The 23,801-nt window shown below is 41.2% G+C and overlaps 1 protein-coding gene across 7 annotated transcripts; it reads right to left on the bottom strand.

Annotated features, from left to right (window-relative positions):
• Positions 1-1,558: 1,558 nt before the first annotated feature.
• ZKSCAN5 (zinc finger with KRAB and SCAN domains 5) lies at positions 1,559-23,046 on the bottom strand. 7 transcript variants are annotated; one of them, XM_066274283.1, is made up of 7 exons: positions 22,411-23,046; positions 21,614-22,134; positions 17,635-17,773; positions 14,102-14,184; positions 13,688-13,823; positions 5,736-6,344; positions 1,559-3,332 (listed from the first exon to the last, which is right to left on the bottom strand). In XM_066274283.1, exons 2-7 carry the CDS (start codon positions 22,025-22,027, stop codon positions 2,224-2,226), a joined length of 2,490 nt encoding a protein of 829 aa, XP_066130380.1. In that variant the 5' UTR covers positions 22,028-22,134; positions 22,411-23,046; the 3' UTR covers positions 1,559-2,223. The 7 variants fall into 7 exon arrangements, with proteins under 7 accessions (XP_066130380.1, XP_066130381.1, XP_066130385.1 ...); XM_066274284.1 differs by having other exon boundaries at positions 13,688-13,820; XM_066274288.1 differs by lacking the exons at positions 21,614-22,134; positions 22,411-23,046 and adding an exon at positions 21,346-21,448.
• Positions 23,047-23,801: the final 755 nt, after the last annotated feature.

The following is a 23,801-nucleotide window of genomic DNA, read 5'->3' as shown; positions in this document are numbered from 1 at the left end:
CCTTTACAACATTTTCATGTTTAAAAGGATAAGAAAATAGCATCTTGAACAACAAAAAAAAAATCTTGCTCTAACTTGCCCAAACTTGAACAAACAAAATATGTGACCCTACCTAATGTTTTGTTTCACTTTCCTTTTGGAGGTTTAGGAGGGAAGGCTATGACGGACTGGTGACTGCGTAGAAGCAAAACATTTGTCAGTCAAAAGTTCAAATCTTAAAAAAAAATTATTTTTTTTTTCCTGCAACTAGGAGCGAGGAAAGATGTCAGACTACAGATCAACATAGTTTTGACCTCAGAAACAAGTTTCTGGAAATCAGAGCTGTTTTAAAATGGATGAGGCTGCCTTGGAAAATGAACTCTCCGTCATTGAAGGGGTTTCATGCAGAAACAGGAGTCAATTGCCAGGAAATGCTTTCTCCAGTTTCACAGGTATTAAGCACTTGTTACATGCACCTGTCTACAAATTCCGTGTGGGTTCTTCCACTGGGTGGGAGGGTGGGTTTGATGATCCCATGAGACTCATTATAATTCTATAATTCTGTAATTGTATGACTTTTTATATCTTGAATCAAAACTTTTTCACACAGGTGACAAGAACAGTTTTATCACCTTGTAATGTTTGATGTTTATATGACAGAGTATAGTTTAGTGCTTAAGAACTTAGCTTTTGGAGGCAAAGTAATCTGGGTTCAAATGCTAGTTCTGCCACAGACAGCCATGTGACTTTGGGCAAGTGAATGAAATATTCTGAACCACAGTTTTTATCAACTTTAAAAATGAGTGCTGATAAGTGAAACCACCTCATAATGTTGGGAAGATTGAGACACTCCACATAAAACACTTAGCAAGTTTTTTTTTTCCCCCGTATTTTTCTATAGAAGCGGGGAGGCAGTCAGACTCCCACATGCGCCTAACCGGGATCCACCTGGCATGCCCACCAGGGGACATTGCTCAGCCCCTCTGGACCCTTGCTCCACTACAATCGGAGCCATTCTAGCACCTGAGGCAGAGGCCATGGAGCCATCCTCAATGTCCTGGCCAACTTTGCTCCTATGGAGCCTTGGCTGCAGGAGGGGAAGAGAGAGATAGAGGAAGGAGAAGGGGAAGGGTGGAGAAGCAGATGGATGCTTCTCCTGTGTGCCCTGGCCGGGAATCGAACCCAGGACTTCCACATGCTGGGCCAACGCTCTACCACTGAGCCAACCGGCCAAGGCTACACTTAGCAAGTTTAGAACATGATAAATGCTCAATAAACCTTAACACTAGGCTTTACTGAAGTTGTTATTCTCAAGTCATATATCTGACCTTTAGCTCTGTGTTTCTATTTACAAGAGTCAAGAGTCTCCTTAATGCTCTTAAAGACTTTTGACACACTTTGCATTTAATGGTTACTTGTTCTGAGTGTGTCATTTTCTCTTCAAGGAATCAGTGACTTTCAGAAATTCCATAATCTTTGTATTTTTTTTTCACTCAACCTTGCCCAAGCCAGAACATCCCTTTCCACATGTATACCATCCCAGTTCACCACAGTGAATGCCTCACTGATGTTAGCAGAATCAGAACAAAACAAAAAAGGAGTTTCACAGAGAAGTTGTAGATTGCACAGGACAATAAGGAACATATACCATTCGGCCTCTGAACCCCAATTTTGCCAAAATAGAAATATCTCAAGTCAATTTTTTTTTTCAAAGAGTTTAATGCTTATGATGGGAACAATGACTGGAGCCTTCTATTGGCCGAGATAATCACCTCTAGGAAAGGTTCATTGCCCAGGTACCAAAACAGGTATCATGCTGAAGAGTTCTTTCTTTACCTGTTCTCTTTCCTGAATAGATAAGCTGTTACAAGGCAGAAACTAAAAATAAAGCTTATTTCTACTATTTGATGAAGCTTTTCCCAGTGTCACTGTTCTAAGATTCAAATGAAGAATAAGTGCCATCTGACGGCTTTCCTTCACCCACCCTACCCATGGGTTCTTTTGTCTACATTCTCAAGCATGAAGATGCTAATGAAAGCATTTCTCTGTGGGAAAAGCAAAGATTATGTATTTCTTGTTCTCCAGTGTTCCTTAATTCTAACTGAAGGATTTAGACATATCTGTAGGTTTGATGGTTATGCTGGAGAAATTGCTTGAAGTTGTTACTACATTCATTATAGGAGTGGGGTTTCTCTTCAGGAAGGCATCTCTAAATCGAATAAGAGCTGTGTGCAACAGAAACAGCTATACACTTAAGGTAGTTATGGAATCTGTCCTCTCGTGACTTCTCAGATGTTTGAAGAGACTACAACTCCAACTGAAACTCATTCCACATTCTTTACATTGAAAGGGTTTCTCACCAGTGTGGATTCTCTGATGTTGATTAAGATGCGCCTTCAGAGTAAAGCCTCTGCCACATTCATTACACTGATGGGATTTCATGTTGGTATAGGGTTTTTGACGTTGCTTTACGTGGGAACACTGGCCAACATTTTCTCTACATATATCACATTTACAGGTTTTCTCTACAGTATGAGTTCTATAATGCTGAATAAGGTCAGAACTAAAATTAAAGGCTTTGCCACATATATCACACTTATAAGGCTGCTCTTGTAACTCAATCTTCTTATCTTCAATCACTGTTAAATTCCAACTATATGCTTCCTCGCAAATGCCATTTTTTTCATTTTTCTGACCCATGTGGAGCACTTGATGTTCAATGAGGCTAACGTACTGAAAAAAGATTTCTCCACATTCATGGCACTGATGGGATTTCTCTCTAGAGTGAAGTCTCAGATGCCCAGCCAGGTGTGAACGCCTCCCAAAGCCTTTCCCACACTCATTACATTTAAAGGGTCTCTCTCCACTGTGCACACTCTGATGCTGAACAAGATGGGACCTCACTCTAAATGCTTTCCCACATAAATGACAGGTATAGGGTTTTTCACCAGTATGGACTCGCTGATGTTGAGTTAGGTGCACGCGTTGATTATAGCTTTTCCCACACTCATCACACCTAAATGGTTTCTCCCCAGTGTGTATTCGCTGATGTTGAATAAGATGGGCACTCTGAATAAAGCTTTTTCCACATTCATTACATTTATGTGGTCTCTCTCCTGTGGATTTTTTGTTGACATATGTGACTTCATTGAAATTTATCCTCTTTGAAGAGGGTTGTCCTAGTATCTCTTTCATGGGAATTCCCTGCTTTCTATCCAACTTGTCTTCTCCAAAATCTTGAACTTGAGAAACATTTTTTTGTATCCTTCCAGATAGTTCCGTGTCTGCTTCAGAAAATTCTGAAATTTTCTTCTTAACATTCAATTTTGTATTTTTACTTCTTTTGTCACTACCTGAAAAAATAGAGAAAATGCAAATGTCATTAGTTCTTTTACAGAAGAAAAACACACTGTCAGGAAAAAAAGGATAATCAAATGAAAATATGATGTAATAGGAGTAACAAAGGGGGATGATGTAGGTACTTGCTGCCAACAGAAATGAAAAGAATATTTTGGTACTGCTCCGGTGAAAAGAGCAGGACAAAGAAGGAGCTTACTTAGAAGGGGGATAAGAGTGACTGAGATTAGGCAATCACAAGGATCAGCAAAACACTTTCATTGTATGAGAAGAAGAGATAGGAATTCTGAAATGGGAGAGGAGGTAGAAGTGCGGAAGGTAATGGTCCCAACATGAGGTAGGCAGACAGGATGAGACAGAACAAAAATACATAATTAGATGGCAAGAACTGACAAAAACTGGAAGAAGGGAAAACAAAGGGTTCTAGAGGGGCTATGGAGTTGGAAGAAAACCTTATTAGGAGCCAAATAAAGGAGAAACAGCCAGTGTAAAATCCTGTTAGAAGGGTAGCTGATACATCAGTCTCTGTTCTCTCCACCCTTAGCTACACTCTAGTTTCAGTTTCCCTCCCACAGCACCTGATACAGCTCCTCTGGAAATGCTCATCACCTTCAATGACTGCTACACCCACCAGACCATCGGCTCCACAAGGGCATGAACTGCATCTGTTCTGATTACTCCTGTATCACAGCACCCAGCACTAGAGGCTCAATAAATATGGCTAGATGAGCACACAGAGTATCCCTCCTTTGATTAAAGAAAAAGGGGGGGGGGGGGATAAGTATTAACCAGAAAACTAGTCATGAGAACAACAGCAGGGAAGATATAAAAGAAAAAACATTATTTTCCAAGTCCAGAGTCCTATAGGATGGATTTCCCCAATGAGACCGTCTCAAAGTAGAATGGGATAGAACCGGCTGAGGAGATAGATCAGCTCAACCCAGAACTTTCAAAATAATATGAACTACATAAACTTCTATTGTATGACAGAAGAGGTAGCAGTGGCTGTTAAAGTGAGTGACAAGTAGCTGGGCTTGGGGACATCAAAGGCATAATTTAAAAATAAAAATAAATGCTTTAGCCTGTCATAGAGTTTTCTGAAGAATGTTAATAAGAGCCTTTAAATTCACAGCAGTTTACAATAATCTCATCCTTATGTAGTTCACTTAAACAGATAAGAAAATAGGTAAACAAATAGGAAAATTACTCAACTATATTCAAAACCAAATTAATGAAAAATAAAAACAGCAAAGAATTCTCTTCTGCTTATGCAATCTGTTAAAAAAAAATGTTTTGCTAACCCTGGAAGAAAATTTAGTACAACCGATAACTCTTTTATGTGTGCAGTTGTTTTAAAAAGCAAGTTAGTAAGAGACATTGATAAGAGTGTGGTGGTTACGGAGGGAGGGGGGAAAGGGAGAGGGAAAGGGGGAGGGGGAGGGGCACAAAGAAAACTAGATAGAAGGTGATAGAGGACAATCTGACTTTGGGTGATGGGTATGCAACATAATTGAAAGACAAGATAACCTGGACTTGTTGATCTTTGAATATATGTAACCTGATTTATTGATGTCGCCCCATTAAAAAAATAAAATTATAATTAAAAAAAAAAAGCAAGTTAGCAATATGTATCAGAGCCATAAAGATGTTTTTGGCCTTTCATCCACTGATCACACTCTGGGCATCTATTTTAAGAAAATAATCCTAAAAACAGAAAAAGGCATAAGAACAGTTATCAGGACAAAAATGAAAATTTTAGAAATTCAACTGGGGAAGAGCTGAGTAAATTATGATGTCTCCGCACAATGGGAGATTATAAAAATAAACAGGAGGGCCAAGTGACACTGGAAAATGTGCATGTCTAATATTTATTTGCACCCCATGGATACAACTATATAAAAATAAGCTTATGAAAGAGGATAGAAATACACTATAAAGTAATAGTTCTATTGGCTAGGATGGTGGGATCACGGGTGATCTTTTTCCTCTCAATCTCTTTCCTCCAAACTTCCTATCATTTTTAAATAATATAAGTGAAATAACTAAATTGGAAAATGTTGGAAAAGAGGAAGAAGCAAGTAAGAGACCAACATCTCCTCATTTACTACAACAGAAACTCAATACATAATGTCTGAAACTGATGAGGAAAGCAGTAGCAGAATTATTTAAAATATGGAATTACAAGAAAATAGAGATGAAAGCAGAAGGAAAGAGAGGTTGTGGAGATAGGGGAGAGGGCATAGGGTTTTACCTATTAATTTGACAAAGTATAAATAATAATAAGGTAGACTATAATCTTTGCCCCTTCCCATTGCTCCCATTATCACAACCCATCTGTTCTAAGCTATCAAAATTTTTTTGCCTCCATTTAGTCTCCAATGTAAATTCTTCACACCTACATCTTTGGGATTTCTCTCTGAAGTGTCGCTTCAGGTGTTCAATCAGATGGGAGTGGCGACCAAAGTTTTTCCCACATTCGGTACATCCATAGGGTTTCTCTCCACTGTGCACACTGTGATGCTGGACAAGGTGGGAGCTCACACGGAAGGCCTTTCCACACACCTGGCATTTATAGGGTTTCTCACCAGTGTGGACTCGTTGATGCTGAGTAAGGTGCACACGCTGATTATAGCTTTTCCCACATTCACCACACTTAAACGGTTTTTCTCCGGTGTGGATTCGCCGATGTTGAATAAAGTTTGAAGCTTGAAGGAAAAATTTGCCGCAATCATTACATTTGTGACCTCTCTCGGCATTTGTGTTTTGCTTATGGTTAATGTCCGTGATAGCACCAAGATCTCTTTTTTGGGAAGGGTTCTGCCTTGATGTCCCCACACTGGGGTTTACCTGCCACCTTTCTACCATGCCATGAAGGTCACTAACTTCTACAAACTCTTGACTTTGGGGAACATTTCTTTCAGTGTTTCCCGATGTCATCCAGTGCGAGTTGGCTTCATCAGAAATCTGCTTTACTATGAGTTCCATATTGTCATTCCTGGACTCATAATCTGAAATAATAGAAGAAAAATGGAAAATTTAGCTATATTTCCTGCATTAGAAGAAAAAAAATTAGGGGCCCCGGCCGGTTGGCTCAGCGGTAGAGCGTCGGCCTGGCATGCAGGAGTCCCGGGTTCGATTCCTAGCCAGGGCACACAGGAGAGGCGCCCATCTACTTCTCCATCCCTCCCCCTCTCCTTCGTCTCTGTCTCTCTCTTCCCCTCCCGCAGCCGAGGCTCCAATGGAGCAAAGTTGGCCCGGGTGCTGAGGATGGCTCTGTGGCCTCTGCCTCAGGCGCTAGAATGGCTCTGGTTGCAACAGAGCATAGCCCCAGAGGGGCAGAGCATCGCCCCCTGGTGGGCATGCCGGGTGGATCCCGGTTGGGCGCATGCAGGAGTCTGTCTGACTCCCTCCCCGTTTCCAGCTTTGGAAAAATGAAAAAAAAAAATTACTTAGGAATACAAAATAATAATAAAAGACAACGTGGGCATATGACTTTGTAAAAGTCATTTTAACAACTTAATGTGCTCGTGTTGGGGTTAAGCATATTTAATCAGGAGACAGGTTAAGGAAGAAAGAGCTGGCAAGAATAGTTCAAACCAATGAGACTGGTCATTCTATTTAATGAAGATGATATCTTCTTGGTATGTTAGAGCAGTGGTCCCCAACCTTTTTTGGGCCACGGACCGGTTTAATGTCAGAAAATATTTTCATGGACTGGCCTTTAGGGTGGGACAGATAAATGTATCATGTGACTGAAACAAGCGTCAAGAGTGAGTCTTAGATGGATGTAACAGAGGGAATCTGGTCTTTTTTTTTTTTTTTTTTTGTATTTTTCCGTAGTTGGAAATGGGAAGGCAGTCAGACAGACTCCCGCATGCGCCCGATCAGGATCCACCCAGCATGCCCACCAGGGGGCGATGCTCTGCCCATCTTGGAGCGTCGCTCTGCCACAATCAGAGCCATCCTCAGCACCCGGGCAAACTTTGCTCCAGTGGAGCCTTGGCTGCAGGAGGGGAAGAGAGAGACAGAGAGAAAGGAGAGGGGGAGGGGTGGAGAAGCAGATGGGCGCTTCTCCTGTGTGCCCTGGCCGGGAATCAAACCTGGGACTCCTGCACGCCAGGCCGACGCTCTACCACTGAGCCAACCAGCCAGGGCCCGAATCTGGTCATTTTTTAAAAATAAAACATCGCCTGACTTGTGGTGGCGCAGTGGATAAAGCGTCGACTTGGAAATGCTGAGATCGCCGGTTCGAAACCCTGGGCTTGCCTGGTCAAGGCACATATGGGAGTTGATGCTTCCAGCTCCTCCCTTCTCTCTCTCTGTCTCTCCTCTCTGTCTCTCCCTCTCCTCTCTAAAATGAATAAATAAAAATAAAAATAAAACATCGTTCAGACTTAAATATAAATAAAATGGAAATAATGTAAGTTATTTATTCTTTCTCTGTGGACCGGTACCAAATGGCCCACGGACTGGTACCGGTCTGCAGCCTGGGGTTTGGGGACCACTGTGTTAGAGTACCCAATTGTGAATACCTGAATATTAACTTTTTTTCTGTGTGACAGAGACAGAGAGAGGGACACACAAGGACAGATAGGCAGGAAAGGAGAGAGATGAGAAGCATCAATTCTTTGTTGCAGCTCTTAGTCTTCTTAGTTGTTCATTGATTGCTTTCTCATGTGTGCCTTGTCCTGGGGGTGGTGGGGGAAGCCTGCAGCACAGCAAGTGACCCCTTGCTCAAGCCAGCAACCTTGGGCTCACATCAGTGACCTTGGGCTTCAAGCCAGCGACCTTTGGGCTCAGGCCAGTGACCATGGGGTCATGTCTATGATCCCACGCTCAAGCCAGAAACCCCACACTCAAGCTGGTGAGTCCATGCTCAAGCCAGATGAGCCCGTGCTCAAGTCGGCGACCTCGGGGTTTCAGACCTGGATCCTCTGCATCCCAGTCTGATGATCTATCCACTGAGCCATTGCCTGGTCAGGCTGAATATTAACTATTCTTTTTTTTTTTAATTTTTATTTATTTATTTATTCATTTTAGAAAGGAGACGGAGAGACAGAGAGAGAGAAGGGGAAAGGAAATGGAAGCATCAACTCCCATATGTGCCTTGACCAGGCAAGCCCAGGGTTTCAAACCGGCGACCTCAGCATTTCCAGGTCAATGCTTTATCCACTGCAACACCACAGGTCAGGCAATATTAACTATTCTTAATCACATCTGATATTGAGTTATGCAGCTAATCCAGGTTTAACCTTCCTCTTCCCGTCCAGTCAGAGCTTAGAGAAGAAAGAGGATCTTTCTAGCTTCTTTAATCCCCAAAGAATCTCAGTTTGGTATGAATTAGTCTAAAATAAAAAAGGCATTTTTTCCATACCTAGAAAAGACATACTATTGTCAAGAGCTAAATTAACACTCAATAGCTACTGATGAATATAGAGGTTTAAGATACTGCTATCGGCCCTGGCCGGTTGGCTCAGCGGTAGAGCGTCGGCCTGGCGTGCGGGGGACCCGGGTTCGATTCCCGGCCAGGGCACACAGGAGAAGCGCCCATTTGCTTCTCCACCCTCCACCCCCTCCTTCCTCTCTGTCTCTCTCTTCCCCTCCCGCAGCCAAGGCTCCACTGGAGCAAAGATGGCCCAGGCGCTGGGGATGGCTCCTTGGCCTCTGCCCCAGGCGCTAGAGTGGCTCTGGTTGCGGTAGAGCAACGCCCCAGAGTGGCAGAGCATCGCCCCCCTGGTGGGCAGAGCATCGCCCCTGGTGGGCGTGCCGGGTGGATCCCGGTCGGGCACATGCGGGAGTCTGTCTGACTGTCTCTCCCCGTTTCCAGCTTCAAAAAAATACAAAAAAAAAAAAAAAAAAAAAAAAAGATACTGCTATCAGTTTCCTATGTAACTATATGAGCAACATATGTTTTACTCAAAACACATTTAATATGGTTTGCAAAGACAAATAACAAAAACAAGGAATAATATTTTTTAAATGCTAGAGAGATCATGGCCTATTGAGAACTTTCTAATAAATTTTTTTGGGAAAAGAAAAGTTGTTTTCAAGCATTACATAATACTATAATAAGCACTAACATTTGCTGAGTATGTATACAGACTAGGCACTATGTCTTTAAGGAATTTATAATTTTATGGCATTTAACCCTTACTGACTCTTTGAGGTAGATACTATTACTATCCTTTTTTATATATATAGTGAGAAGTATAATTCTTGTACCATGAAGACAATTTTGATTCAGCTTCTATTTTTACTAATTCTCTTCCTAAAAAGACATTTTAATAGTCAAATAGAAAAAAAACATAAACAAAAAACTCCATCACAAAACCAGACTTTTTACATGTTTTTTCCTCCTCCACTTAACTAGGCTGGTAATTTCAGCTATCAAATTTTTTTCCCTCTTTATTCACACTACTTACGCTCATACATTTATTATTATTAGAAGTCTCTTCTGGCCCTGGCCAGTGACTCAGTGGATTGAGTGTCGGCCTGGCATATGGATGTCCCAGGGTCATTCCCAGTCAGGGCACACAGGAAAAGTGACCATCTGTTTCTGCCCACCTCCTCCTCCCTGTTCTCTCCCTCTTCCCCTCCCAGAGCCCACTGTGGCTCGATTGGTTCAAGCATGGCCCCGGGCCCTGAGAATAGCTCCGCGGAATGTATCAGCCTCAGGCACTAAAATAGCTCAGTACTCAAGTGTTGGCCCCAGACAAGGTTGCATGCGGGAGTCTGCCTCACTATCTCCCCTCCTCTCACCTAAAAAAAAGTCTCCCACTCAACAAGTCAGACACCTAGCTTTATTTTTGGGAGGTGCATTTAAAAAAATCATACTAGTCCAATGTACCTCTTTGGGGCTATTAACAATTGCCCTTTTCTAGAAAAAGCAATTATACAGGTTGTTACACCAGCAGGCTTACAGATTTGCTTTTATTCTCCTTCCACGCCTCTTTTCCAGGTGCATGACAAGCTTTCTCTTGGCTCTCCTGGTTTATTTCTATATTTGACAGATAACTCTGTAGTGAAATAACCCATTGCATGGCCTTGGATGGGAACACAGCCAACAAGAAAAGAATGTTTTGCCAAGAAAATTGTTTTGTGACTTGAAGGCGGATCACTGAAACAGGTCTATGTGACTGAAGGCAGTTGCTAGGCTTTTCTCAGTAAAACATTCTCATAAGATTTCTGTACTTTCCAAGGTTATCCCTTGAGATAAGGAGAGAAATGTTGTGAGAACCATAGAAGCAATAGCAATTAATGCCTTCTGATATTATGTTGTTACTAAACTATCTTGCAGGTGCACTCCATGTATCTTTAAGTAAAAGTTACACTTGATTTTATGCCAATTTCTCATTAAACAAGCTTTTTGAAGTCTTGTGAATAAAATTAGGACACAGCGTGAACTCGGGGCCATTTGCCTGAACGAGCGGTGGTCCTTTGCTAGTCCTTGATGATTTCGTCTGCTGATCTCTCTCTCTGTGCCCCCGACTCATAACAACATAACTCAATAGCTCAATTGAACTCACAGCTCAATGCTATGCCCAGCTGCTGAGTAATAGAGTATAAGTGTGAGTGTGTAAGTGTGTTAGTGTGTATGTAAGGGAGTTAAAAAATACCCAATTAGGCAGATTTGGCACTTTATAAATTCACACTCTTCAACCTCACTAGTGCCCTATTTGGAATTCGATGTTTCTAAGGTTTGCTGGTTTCCTGATTTTTCTAAGGTTTGTTAGTTTCCCACTCATTTTTCTCAGCAGCTACATTAAGATACTTCCATCATGATCTCCAACATAGATCACTGTACTTAAAAATAGAATTTTGCTCAAACTTATATATATGCACATAAAGTAAGTTTAGAGATACAATCAAGAAATTGATAATAGTCACCAGCTCTGTGAGAAACTAGGAGACTGAGGATCAGGGATAGGAGACTCAATTTTCACTTCAAGCTCATTTATACTATTTGAATATCTTTTACTATATACATGCATGACATTTTTTTTTTTTTACAGGGACAGAGAGAGAGTCAGAGAGAGGGATAGATAGGGACAGACAGACAGGAATGGAGAGAGATGAGAAGCATCAATCATCAGTTTTTCGTTGTGACACCTTAGTTGTTCATTGATTACTTTCTCATATGTGCCTTGACTGGGGGCCTTCAGCAGACCGAGTAACTCCTTGCTGGAGCCAGCGACCTTGGGTCTAAGCTGGTGAGCTTTTTGCTCAGCCAGATGAGCCCGCACTCAAGCTGGCGACCTTATGGTCTAGAACCTGGGTCCTTCCGCATCCCAGTCCGATGCTCTATCCACTGCGCTATACATGCATGACCTTTTTAAAACCAAAATTCTCCACTGCACTTACACATCTACTCCACCACCTACCAATCAGCTACTCACTCTCCACAGGTGGCTCTGTATCCTGTATTTCAAGAAGGTCAAAACTATCTAGTCAGGAACTCCTTCAGCATCCTATAACAACTTCAAACTCGCTGGCAGCCTTATTCTCTCATCCTCCCCGTCTCTCTCCCTAGCCAAGGTCAATCCTTTCCCCTGTAACCTAGATCTCACCCTGCCATCCTATTTTCCAGAGTCCTCCCAACAACAATTATATGCTCTTCCTTGCCCCAACAATTCATACTCACTCTTTACCAGTTCTTTTCCAGTAGCAATTAAGTATGATTAGAACTTCTCCCACTAAAAAAAAAAAACCATACTAAAATAATCCATCCATCTAATCCATGTTCTTGAAAGTTTATCTACAAGAACTTTCTCAAATTTCTTCTCTTTTGCGATCTTCAGTGAAACTGCCTGTTGTTCCCAAATGTCCTAGTTACTCCACGGAAACAGCTATTTCCAAGATTCATTTATTTACTGTTTAAAATCTCGTTTCTAAATCTATTGACTTTTTTTTTAAATCTTGACCTTTTTTGATACTGTCAGGAACCTGCAAGCATAAAAATAATCTAATATGGCTATGGAAGTTAAGGAGGCAGAAAGCACTGAATGTGCTCTTAATGGAGAAGAGTATACTGAAGTTGTAAAACCGATGTAATAAACAGATGGATAATAAGAAGAAAAAATCAGAAAGAATTTAAGACTTCTTGGAGAATAGTATAGAAAAGAACAGTGCCAATAACCTAAACTCTGAAACCCATCAATACCGATACTGTAATTGGAAAAGATAAAACACTAATAGACTCAAATTCAACAAGTGAGGTAATTGAATTTAATTAAAAAGAGAATTTAAAAATTGCATAAAATATAATACTTACACTACATAAAAAATTCCTTAAGAGGAAAGGCCACTAGATCTCAACAGATAAACAAGAAAGGGGCATGTACAATTAAGTCAATGAAAAGGAAATAAAAAAAAAAAATAGAATGGAACAAAAGAATGGAAACTTTAAAAGGGCAGGAATCAGTTTTACACTTTTATATAAAAGCCTGTGAATTAAACAATCGCTTACAACATAAACCAGTATAATATTTTTCAAAAGAAACCTGGCATTATCTATGTATTTCATCCAAAGTCTACCAGTGTGCTTGATATATGGTGGTTTTTTTCAAAGAATTAATTCAAAGGAAGCTAAAAGTTATAAGCTCCAAAACGTTTGCCACAGTGCTAAAATTATTATAATTGTTCCAGACAGCACAATCAAATATTAGTTTCTAGGATCATAAATTAGAAATAGTTGCAAAATCTCATTTGGGGCACAAAATTCAAGAAGAAATATTGACAAACAACAAAAAGAAAAAACAAAAGAATTTTTTAAAAGATTAAAAAAAGAAGGAAAAGAAGAAGGGATATGACATGTAGAATGTAGATGCCAACAGGGTAAACATCATAAAATTAGGTCAATGATCTGATAATGGTAAGAGAGTGAACAACTAGCCATCCATACATTACAAGAAAGGAAAATAATGAATGCCATTAAGATAGTGTAATAACCGCTACAATAAAGTTATTCAGCAAAGTCAGGTGCTTTTACAAATGAGAGTTATTCAGTTAAGAATTATTCAATCTGTCAAGGAACAGAATACAATAATTACAAATCTACTAGAATCTAAACCTGCTAGTTTTAAGATCTTTCATTTTAAACTGGTACATGATAGTATTTGCAAATACTGTCCCCCAAGCATTATCAGTCTTCAGTCATACCCTTATTATGATGGAAATAATCAGAATAAGCTGAATAAGCGGGGTTGATTTACTCTTTCACAGAAAAAAGTAAGCTAAGTCACAGCAATTAAAACATACATGCATTTATAAGATGTACTAGAAATATTCTTTGTAAGAATATTTCTTAACAAAATTAAGATGTCCTAATCAATGCAGACAAAGTAAGTCTTACCCATGGAGGCAATACTCTCATAATTCTCCTTCCTGCCATCCCTATAGAGAGACTTCTGGGACTGGTCCAAATGTTCCCATTCCTCCAGGATGAAGGAAACAGCTACATCAGCCATATCTTCAATTTTCACCAACTTCTGAAACATGAGATCTCCACTAAATTCCCATTCCCTGTGTTCAAACTTGGAGTGAGGGAAAGAACTGCAAACATTAAGGAAAGAGATAGAAGGGACTACGCTTCAAAGAGGATGAGGAGTGCTGGGTAGAATGGAAAAAGCCATTAAATTATAAACCCAAGGTGGGCCTGGTCTGTAGTTAAAGAAACAGAACTACTGATAAAGATTCAAGATCCAGGCAGCTACTTCTCCAAGAACAGACATGGGTCCTGACTGCAGGCACAGGGACGCCAGCTCACCTGGGACCCAGCTGAAAGAAGTGAGGCTGTCAGCTCCTGGCTGTCCTTCAAGGGAAGGGAAGAAACTTGGAGAGCAGGAAGGGCTGAAGGGGGAGAAAAAGAGGTGTCAGTGAGAATATCTTTACTTGGTTCCCATTGCCATCCTATTCCAATTCTGGTCAAGAATCTACAATGGTGTCCTGCCACCTCAAAGCCAAATTCTTCTGCTTGAATCTCAAGACCCTTGACATCTGGTCCCTCCCATATTTACCTTATATTCACCTCTCCACCCAAAAAACTAGACTCCCTGCTTTGGTCAGGCTAATCCCTGCTGCTGACTTCAGACTGTGCCATTCATTCCCCTAAAGATGCACTCGGCCCTGCTGAGATCGAACCTAATCATCTCAAAGAATAACCAGAGCTCCACAGCTTCCCAAGATCTGAAGCACTACCTAGAGCCCAGGGCTTCTCAAGCTTTAATGTGCAAACAAATCCCCTGTGGGTCTTGGTATAGGGCAGATTCTGGCTTAGTAGGTCTGGGGCAGTCCCCACATTTGCATTTCTAACAAGCTCCCAGGTGTTGTTGGTCCTGCTGCTCTTTGGGCCACACTGATTAGCAAGGCCTTAGTCAACAGGCCCTTCAAGAAATTACTGTGGTTGGTTTATAGTCAGCTACTCAGTATATATTATTAAATCTACTCTGTGTTTTATAGGAATAGGCAGGTAAAACAATTCTTGCTTCCAAAACTTCACTAACAGGGAGGACAAACATGTAAGCCTTACTTTCAGAATACAGGAAATGACGAATACTATACTTGAAGTTCACCCTGTAGGAACACAGAGGCAGGGGCACCTACAGAGTGGAGTGTGGAAGGTGGGAGCATCAGGAAAGCCTTTCCACAGGGAGTAGGGGTGGGTGCGGCAAGGGTAAGGCCGCTTTGCAGGTGGAGTAACGTGCAATGTCTAGAGGGTCTGACTTCTAGATGCTGGGGACTGTTGGGCCCTCTGCTGTCACCTCTGCTTGTTATTTGTCAAGATTCATGGAGCATCTAGACGTCCAGATCTCAATGTCTACGTGTGACCGAACTTGAACAAATAACCCAACAAATTAAAGAAAAAAATAACAAAAAACAAAAAAATAAATAACCCAACAGTTCAGCCCCTGTTATGGTTTCCTCTGTCCTGGACATGTATGTGTATATGTAGCTTCTTCGTGTCCAAGGACTAGGAAGTAATGAGCAACGACACAGAAAGGAGATAATGGTTATGGATCAAAGACAAAAACAGAGACAAGTCTGAAACCAGAAGTGTGCCTAGGACTTGAACAAAGGGATGAATGTAGTCTATACTCACACAGTAATTTCAAGTGTAGACTACATTCCATTTATAATTGGAATTATTAAATATTTACATTCTAAATAATTCTACTTACTTTTTGAAGTTCCTGTGAAATCGTTGTTTCTTTTGCTTTTAAGTAAATGATTTTGCCCCTCCTCTCAAGCTCAAATCAGTCTCTAAGGCAGAAAACTAGCCTTCAGTGCTATCAAAGGCATGAGGGAAGCAGCCGCCCCCAGTGTATATAAAAAAATATAGTAATTTCGTTGGAATAAAGAAACTGGCAAGGGTCTAACTAACAGGGCAGAGAAGGGAAGCAGCACCTAGGAACAGAGAGTAACCAGATCTAATGTGCTTCTGAAAGTAGAGGGAAGGTGACATGATTTAAGGAGGCCAGAATTCTGCATGAGAGCACTTGGTGGTAAAGTAAAGGCAGGATAGCTCAGAATGAGGTAAATGTATAGACTTAGAAGGTTAAAATCCCAGCTCTGTCACTTAATAACTTTGTGATTTGAACAAATTACCGGTAGTTAACCTTTTTAGGCCTTAACTTTTTTTTTTTCAAAGAGATTTATATCAGATTTTTAAACTTTTATTGATTGATTGATTTGAGAGAGAGAGAGAGAGAAACATCAATTTGTTGTTCCACTTATTTATGAATTCATTGGTAGATTTTTGTATGTGCCCTAATCAGGGATCAAACCTACAACCCTGGCATATCAGTATGACACTCTAAGCAACTGAACACCCAGCAACTCAGCCATTTTTATCACCTGAGGCTGATGTGCTCCAACAGAGCTATTCTCAGCGCCCAGGCCACACTCGAACCAGTCGAACCACTGGCTATGGGGAAGAGGGAGAGAAGGGGAAGAGGGAGAGAAGGGGAAGAGAAAGAAAAGAAGATAGCCGCTTCTCCAGTGGGCCCTGACCGGGAACCGAATCCGGGACATCCATACCCCGGGTTAATACTCTATCCACTGAGCCACCAACCACGGCCAAAATTTTAATTCTTATTGTTTTTATTAGCCCTTAATTCTGTTGTATATTATACATAAAATGACTTAACAATAAAAAAAATAAAAAGATCCACTGGCCCCAGATGGTAACAATAAAGACTGTTTTCCCTGGTTCACTGAAGGTTAAATGAATTCCTACAGGTAAAGCTTAAAACAGGTCCTGACACACAGTAAGCACCACAGAAGTGTCGCTGCTGCTCTGCTGCTTTTATCTTTATTACCACAGTGAAAGGAAGGCTGGAAAAGTTGAAAGCCTTGCACATGTTAATGAAAGACCTAACCACCAAGGGGAACGTAGCAGAAAACCAGGGGCTGAGCAGGAAACACAGGTTCATAATTTCTAATCCATAATTCTGAAATCCCAAAGCTCTAAATACCTAATACAATTTTTTCCATGAAGTTAGACATTGAACTAATTTGACAACATAATCTGACCAGAACATATGTGAAGCTATTCAAAGTTTTTATTTAATCCACCAATTAAATATACATACATTTCACTGCCGAAATAGTAATGTGTGTGATTATAGAATACCACCTAAAATCCTGTTGCTACTGTAATATATGGTATATAAGTCATATTACCTTACTAAATTTGAAAAATTCTGAATTCTAAAATATGTCTGATAGCAAGAGTTCTTGATTAGAGATTACAGATTTCTGTGCATATATCATAAATAAGATACTCAGCCAATCACTTTTCTTCCTTGATATATATAATGCAGACTAATAAAATAGCTAGAGGGAGGGAACAGAGAGAGAGAGAACAAATGTTCTAAAGGTCATGAGGAAGCACTAAATAAGATGTTAAGGTGAATAAGCAGCCAGAACTGAATGCAATCAGGAGCAGACAGCTGTTTTTACATAAGCATTAAGACAACAAAATCTGTGAGGTAGAGTTGGAACACTCTTGAAAAAAATTGATACTTTTGTAGATATTTTAACAGTACCCATAAAGTTGTCATCATCTGCACTATAGCTTTTGAATAGAACTGTGGTCCAGTTTCCAGACATCCTATTAGCTGACCTCTCTGAACACCAGGGACTCAATTCCAAGTCCCCAGACCTTCCTGACTTCCAGATCCTGCTGATTGCAGAGACGCTGCCCAGCCCAAAGTCTCTCTGTTACAGACACTGCTTGCCCACGTGGCCAGCACGCCAAATCTCTAGCCACATCTGTTTCACTAAATCACAAATCCTCACCATTTTCCTCCAGAAGATGAGGCTTCTGTGGCTCTTGTTCAGGCTGGGGGTCCAGAGACAGGAGCTGGTGACTGAAGGACTCCTGCATAGCTCCTGGTGGCACCATCTTCTGAGAAAGGACTTCAGGACATGCCACAATCTAACAACCACAACCACACCAATCAGTACATTACCAAGAAGGCTATTAAGAATCAGGTAAATTCACATTATTATTTCATTCATCCCTTTACCAAATATTTAACGTGTGTCTATAATGAGACAGGCACTGATTATACAGCAGCTTAAAAAACATGGTTTATGTCTACTTGAAGAAGAGAGCTCCATTATATATTTCAACACAAAAATAAATATGTAATTACAAACTATGTCATATGTTAGAAAGGAAAAGAAAGAACCATGAGACAGATGAGACCTACTTGAGATTGGGTGGCAATTAAAGACTTTTCTGAGGAAGTGTCACTTAAGTAAACACCCTAAAGGAAGCTAGCCAGGAGAAAAGCAAGAAGTGTCAAAGGCAGAAAGAGCAATTTAAGCAAAGACTCTCAGGCAGAGAGCAGGTGTTTGGTGCAGCCAAGGAATCTCAGGAAGCCCAGCGTGGGTCAAGTCGAGCGAAGGGAAACAGAGGTAAGAAAGGACTCAGGAAGTCACACTCGGTTCTTCAGCAGACCAGCACCAAGACTGGAGCTAGTTCATGTCTAGTGTGCCACACAGTCCTCTATCTTTCTGATCTTGGCTCTTGCTCAGCCCTAGGGTATACTCAATTACTCTGCCAAACCAGTCTCTGCAATCGGCCTGTTCTGGAAGGAATTAGCTCAGCAGCAACCTAGCAGGTAATAAGATCCTGCACTGAGATAGAATTGCCATCCCCCTTTCCCCTCCCTTATGGTTTCAAAACACTTTAGATTTTAATCCTCCTAACCCTCCTAGTACTGGCAAATGTGGTACAGGAGTTACATTAAGAGGCAGCTGCAAAGACAGTTGTGGCATATATTCAGTATGGAAGTTTGAGTCCTGTGGATCTGCTCAGAACAAGAGTTAAGATGATGCCAAGTATGTCAAAGGGCATCATGAGCATCAAAGAACCAAAGCAGCCCTTGACGTCCCCTGTGACTAAGACAGAGAAACCAGAGAGGAAAGAGTAAGTCTAAAGCCTGGGAAAAGGTCTGCAGAGACAAGACCAACCTGGAGATAAAGTTGAAGAAAAATGTCAGTGACCCAGGAGGCAGCAGGCATAAAGGCAAAGTGCACTGTGGAGGCCCATGGGAAACCTCTCTGGGCCTCAAATCCTGACTACCACTAAGAAATGATTTTTCTCTGTGTCCCTTCCAAAGATGGCTGCATATCACACAGCAAAAAGTAAGTGTGTAATACCTACTGGAAGTCCTCTATTAAAAGATGCTTTTTGTTTTAAATTATTCTTTTGAATATTTATTACTAAAAAGAAAAAGGTTGTCCATTAAAGTTCCAAATTAGGTTCTAAAAAATAATAACTACGCCTGACCAAGCAGTGGCGCAGTGGATAGAGCTTTGGCCTGGGATGCTGGGGACCCAGGTTCCACGCCCCAAGGTCACTAGTTTGAGTCCAGGCTCACTAGCTTGAGTGCGGGATCACTTGCTTGAGCATGGGATCACAGATGTGACCCCATGGTCAATGGTCACTGGTTTGAAGCACCAGGTCACTGGCTTGAGCAGGGTGGGGGTGGGGTAGGTGTTGCTGGCTTGGCTGGAGTTCCCCGGTCAGGGCGCATGTGAGTCAATAGTCAATGAGCAACTAAGGTGCTGCAATGAAGAATTAGTGCTTCTCATCTCTCTCCCTTCCTGTCTGTCTCTCTGTCCCTCTCTCTGTCTGTCTCTATTGCTGAAAAATAATAATAATAACTAGGTATCAACTTGAACCATTTATTACCTTGTGATCTGAAAGAAGCAACAGAAAGGTTCGGACATTCCCATCTTCAGGACAATTATTCAGGAGAGCTTCAGGGTCTGGCTGTGGGTCAGCAGCAACTCTCTCTGCTGCCCACTTGCCTCATGGAATGAACTAAACCAGCTGAAGGGCCTGAGGATGTTCTGGAATGTTGAAGAATCCCTTACCCAGAGGTGAATAGTGAGACTGGTACCTTACAATGAACTGCAATAGCTCTGAAGAATGAGAGAAATACTCTAACTAGCTCTTGTAGACCTATTATCCCATGAGTTGTTTCTTTGCTATAAAGAGAAAGTTAAAGTTTAAGAGACTGTGAGTCTAGCAACAACAGTAAGGTAGAAGGTCAGGTTATAAATGAGTAAGAAAGTATAAGAAGATATTAACAACATAAAGGTATTGATTCTGCCCAGACTAATACATGATTTAATGCAATCCCAACAAAAACAACAGGATCTTTGGAGTAGTGAAAACTAAATAAGTAATTCTAAAGGCCACAAGGACAAAGAAAATACTGAAAAGTTAACGGAAGAACGAATGGTAGCCCTATCATGTACAAAAGCACTTCATAGAGCTTAAATAATTAAAACACGAATACATGAACAATGAGTTCAATAAAATATATAGAATAAAAAAAATCACAAAAGAACCCAAATACATGCAGAAATTTGGTATGTAATAAAGATGGCATCTTAATCAGAGAGGAAAAAGATAGATTATAAGTTGCTGGGGCAACTGGATAGATATCTGAAAAAAGTAAAGTTGTAATCATACCAAACACCTTAAAACAAAATGAATTCCAGACAGACCTATCATTTAAAAGTGTAACAAAAAAGTACAGCAAGAAGAAACTATGAGAAAAGTCTCTTGTAATACTGTAGTGGAGAAGGTATTTCTAAATATGGCACAAATCTCAAAAAATATAAAAGATTTACACTGATTGCATAAAAATAAAACACCCAAAGCAAAAATCTCCATAAACAAAGACAAACAACAATGTGGAAAAACAACATTTGCAATTCAATGACAAGACACAGTCCTTACTTTTTTTTCAGTCCTTATTTCTTCTAGTAAGTAAACTACATAAACAGATAACTCACAAAAAAAAGGGGGTATAGTTATAGCCCTTTAAAATATGTACTGTGGTCAAACCCATAAGAAAAATGCATTAAAATTGCACAGAATTGGAATACTGCAACTTTCATATTCGCAATCATCAAAAAGTTGAATAACATTGTATTATCAGACTATAGGGAAAAAATGAATTCCATACATTGCTGCTGTTGTAAATATAAACTGGTATAACCTCTATGAGGGGCAATTTATCAACAGCTGTCAAAATTACAAATGCATACGGCCTCTGAGCCAACAACTGTACCTCTCAGCATTCATTCTACAATTAATGATGTAAAGACTATTTATTGCAGCAAAGTTGATTACAGTAAAAGTCAGAAGCAATCTAAAGGAACAACTTAAATGACCCTCTAGCAGTTCAATTATGGTACATAATACAATTGATGGAATATAATGCAGTTTCAAAGTGAGGTGGTTCTATTTACACTGACATGAAACAAACCAAGCTATAAGAAAAAAAGCAAGAGGCAGAAGTACGCAGTGATTTTAAAACGTGTTTTTTCAAGCATGTCATATACACATATGCTTATATGTACGAAGTATATCCCCTGTAAGGATATACATCTTTCATGTAAATGGTTATCTCTAGTGAGAACTAGGCAGTTGGGGAATTAGGGGTGGGAAGGAAACTTACTTTTCATTACAACCTTATGTACCTTTTGAATTTTGTATCATGTCACTCAAAAAAATAAATACAATAATTATAAAAATAAATAAAATCGCTGATTGTCTTCTCCAGGTTAACACACTGAATACTGCTTCTTTTTGCAGGAATGGCAGGAAATCTCCACAGTGTACCTAATCCCAGGAGAACAAAAGAATATGAATGAAGCACCAGAGTGCTAAAGACCTCGCTCCTGCTCAGCAGCTCCTTAACTCTCTTCCTCTCCTTCCTCATTGCTCTAATGTCTCTCTTCTACTCACCTGTTGTCTGCGCTCCTCTAGTTCCCGCTGTATATTTTCTACCACAGCCACAGCCTCTTCTCCACTTTCTGGGTGATGTTCTCTCACCCAGGTCTGGAACTCCTCAGGAAGAATGGTCAGGAACTGCTCCAACACCAGCAGCTCCAGGATCTGCTCCTTGGTGTGCAACTCGGGTCTCAGCCACTCACAGCAGAGCACCCGGAGCTGGCTGAGTGCCTCCCGGGGGCCTGATGCCTCATGGTACTGGAAGTGCTTGAAGCGCTGGTAAAAAGTCTCAAACACTGGTGGATTGTATTCCTGCATCCAGGTGCAGTCTTCTTCTTCCACCTTCACTATAAGAAGGTCTTCTTGCTCTTGTGAAGTCTCAGCTGGAGGATCCAAGTCTATAACTTCCCCAGATTCTGTCATTATCATTCCAAACTCAGAGGGATGTCTCTCCAGGTTAACTGTTTTACACTGATCACATCTGTTTTCTGTTCTTTAAGATCTTCTGAAGGACACTTTCAATAGTGTGCAACCTACTGATATATTGGAAATCATTATTAGCAAAGAGATGACAAAAAAAGTCATTAAAGATAAAGACGACCGCTCAACAGAGTAATTTAAAATAGAAATTATATTATAAAAGTATAAAAATATTAACTACAAGGCAGCTGTCACTCCATCCATATTAATAGGGAGTATTCCAAACATTTAGAAAACGTATATGAGAGCCATAAAAATCTGACAACAGGCCCAACCAACACAATTTTATTGGTGAACATTAAACTTCATATAAATAATAGGACAAAACTTACTAACTAGTCCAGACGCAGTCGCTCCTGCTCTCTACCATAAGTCAAACTTAAGATCAGGGGTAAAAAACATTACAATGGTCAAAAGTGGTCCTGTCCTTCAAGCCACAAAAACATGACTGACCAACGGGAGACTTCATCGTCAGGGCAATAAATACTGATTTGGACCTGGATTTCTCAGAATCGACCCTGACCCCAAACACAAGGAGACCGGGCCGGTCAAGGTAAAGGACAGGACCCCCGTCTGAAGTCCATTCCCTTTCCTCAAGGCTCCAGCCTCGGGGAGCGCTCCTGGAAGACCAAGGTCCCGCAATCAAGGCTGGAAAGATGGGTTTCTTCTCACAAACCGAGAGAAAACCGAAGCCGTCACTTCGCAACACTTCCCCGCCGGAAGTAAGCCAAGCTTTCCCTGTCCAACAGGGTGAGCCATAAATCCCACCCCCGAGAGGACTTCCGAGTCCTCTCTAGGAATCCCGGAGGTCCTCGCCTCGCTGCAGGCGAGAAAGGCCCGTCGCAGGTGCCCATCGGTCGGGAAACGGGATGCCAGCCTGGGAGCCAGTCCTTTATGTCTCTAAACCGGGCGTCGAACGCCCTCCGAACCTAAGGGACAGCGTCACAAGAGCCCCGGAGCAAACGGAACCCAACCCAACCCCCAAAGCCATTTATACAGCTCGGGTTCCCCTTTCCTTGGAGTGCGGCAGGGGCGGGGCCTTAGGTGTCCCGAGCGGTTGTTAAGGCAACAGTTGCTAGTAACCTATTTGCCGTGAGACTTGCACTCCTCCACCCACAACGCTCTGCGCCCCAAATCGAAGTAGCCCACAGCCCTTCCTTCTCTTTAATTTTGAACCCTTCAGTTTTTCATATAAATATCACCCCTTTCCGCACCCCGTCTCAAGACACACCCATCTCTGTGACCTCACGAAGCCTAAACCTCGAACGTCAAACTCGCGCGTTGAGGTAGCCAGCGACGACACGAACTACATCTCCCAGGAAGCCCAGCGGGCCTATCAGAATGCGGGAAAGGAGAGCGTAATTCCTCCGGCGCCTACAGCTGGAAGGCGGTGTGTGGCCAAGTCCCTTTTCTTCCTGTTTGGCGCTATAGGGGAGTGGTGTATTTTGGGCTACTTCAGTCAACGGGATCCCATTCTTAATAATTTTTATTTTTGTGTGTGTGATGAGAGAGAGAGGCAGAGAGAGGGAAGGTACGGATAGGGACAGACAGGAAGGGAGAGAGATGAGAAGCAAAGGTGGATTAATGTCGGTTGAGGCCCCAGGCGCAGAATATACTGAGCTCCTTAAAAAAAAGAGGGAAAATAAAAATACATGTTAACCATATTTTTTAAATAAATAAAAAAATATTATGTACTATTAATGTTAAAATTGCTCATATGAAA

Source organism: Saccopteryx bilineata, chromosome 4 (genome assembly GCF_036850765.1).
Source record: "Saccopteryx bilineata isolate mSacBil1 chromosome 4, mSacBil1_pri_phased_curated, whole genome shotgun sequence".
Classification (NCBI taxonomy): domain Eukaryota; kingdom Metazoa; phylum Chordata; class Mammalia; order Chiroptera; family Emballonuridae; genus Saccopteryx; species Saccopteryx bilineata.
This window is presented reverse-complemented; position numbering and strand designations above follow the sequence as displayed.

Coding starts and splice junctions, on each gene's coding strand:
- ZKSCAN5 (XM_066274283.1), bottom strand. CDS start 22,027: ATGATAATGACAGAATCTGGGGAAGTTATAGACTTGGATCCTCCAGCT. Junction 14,185..17,634: donor TCATCTTCTGGAGGAAAATG/GTGAGGATTTGT, acceptor CTCCCCCTTCAG/CCCTTCCTGCTCTCCAAGTT. Junction 13,824..14,101: donor TTCTTTCAGCTGGGTCCCAG/GTGAGCTGGCGT, acceptor CTCATGTTTCAG/AAGTTGGTGAAAATTGAAGA.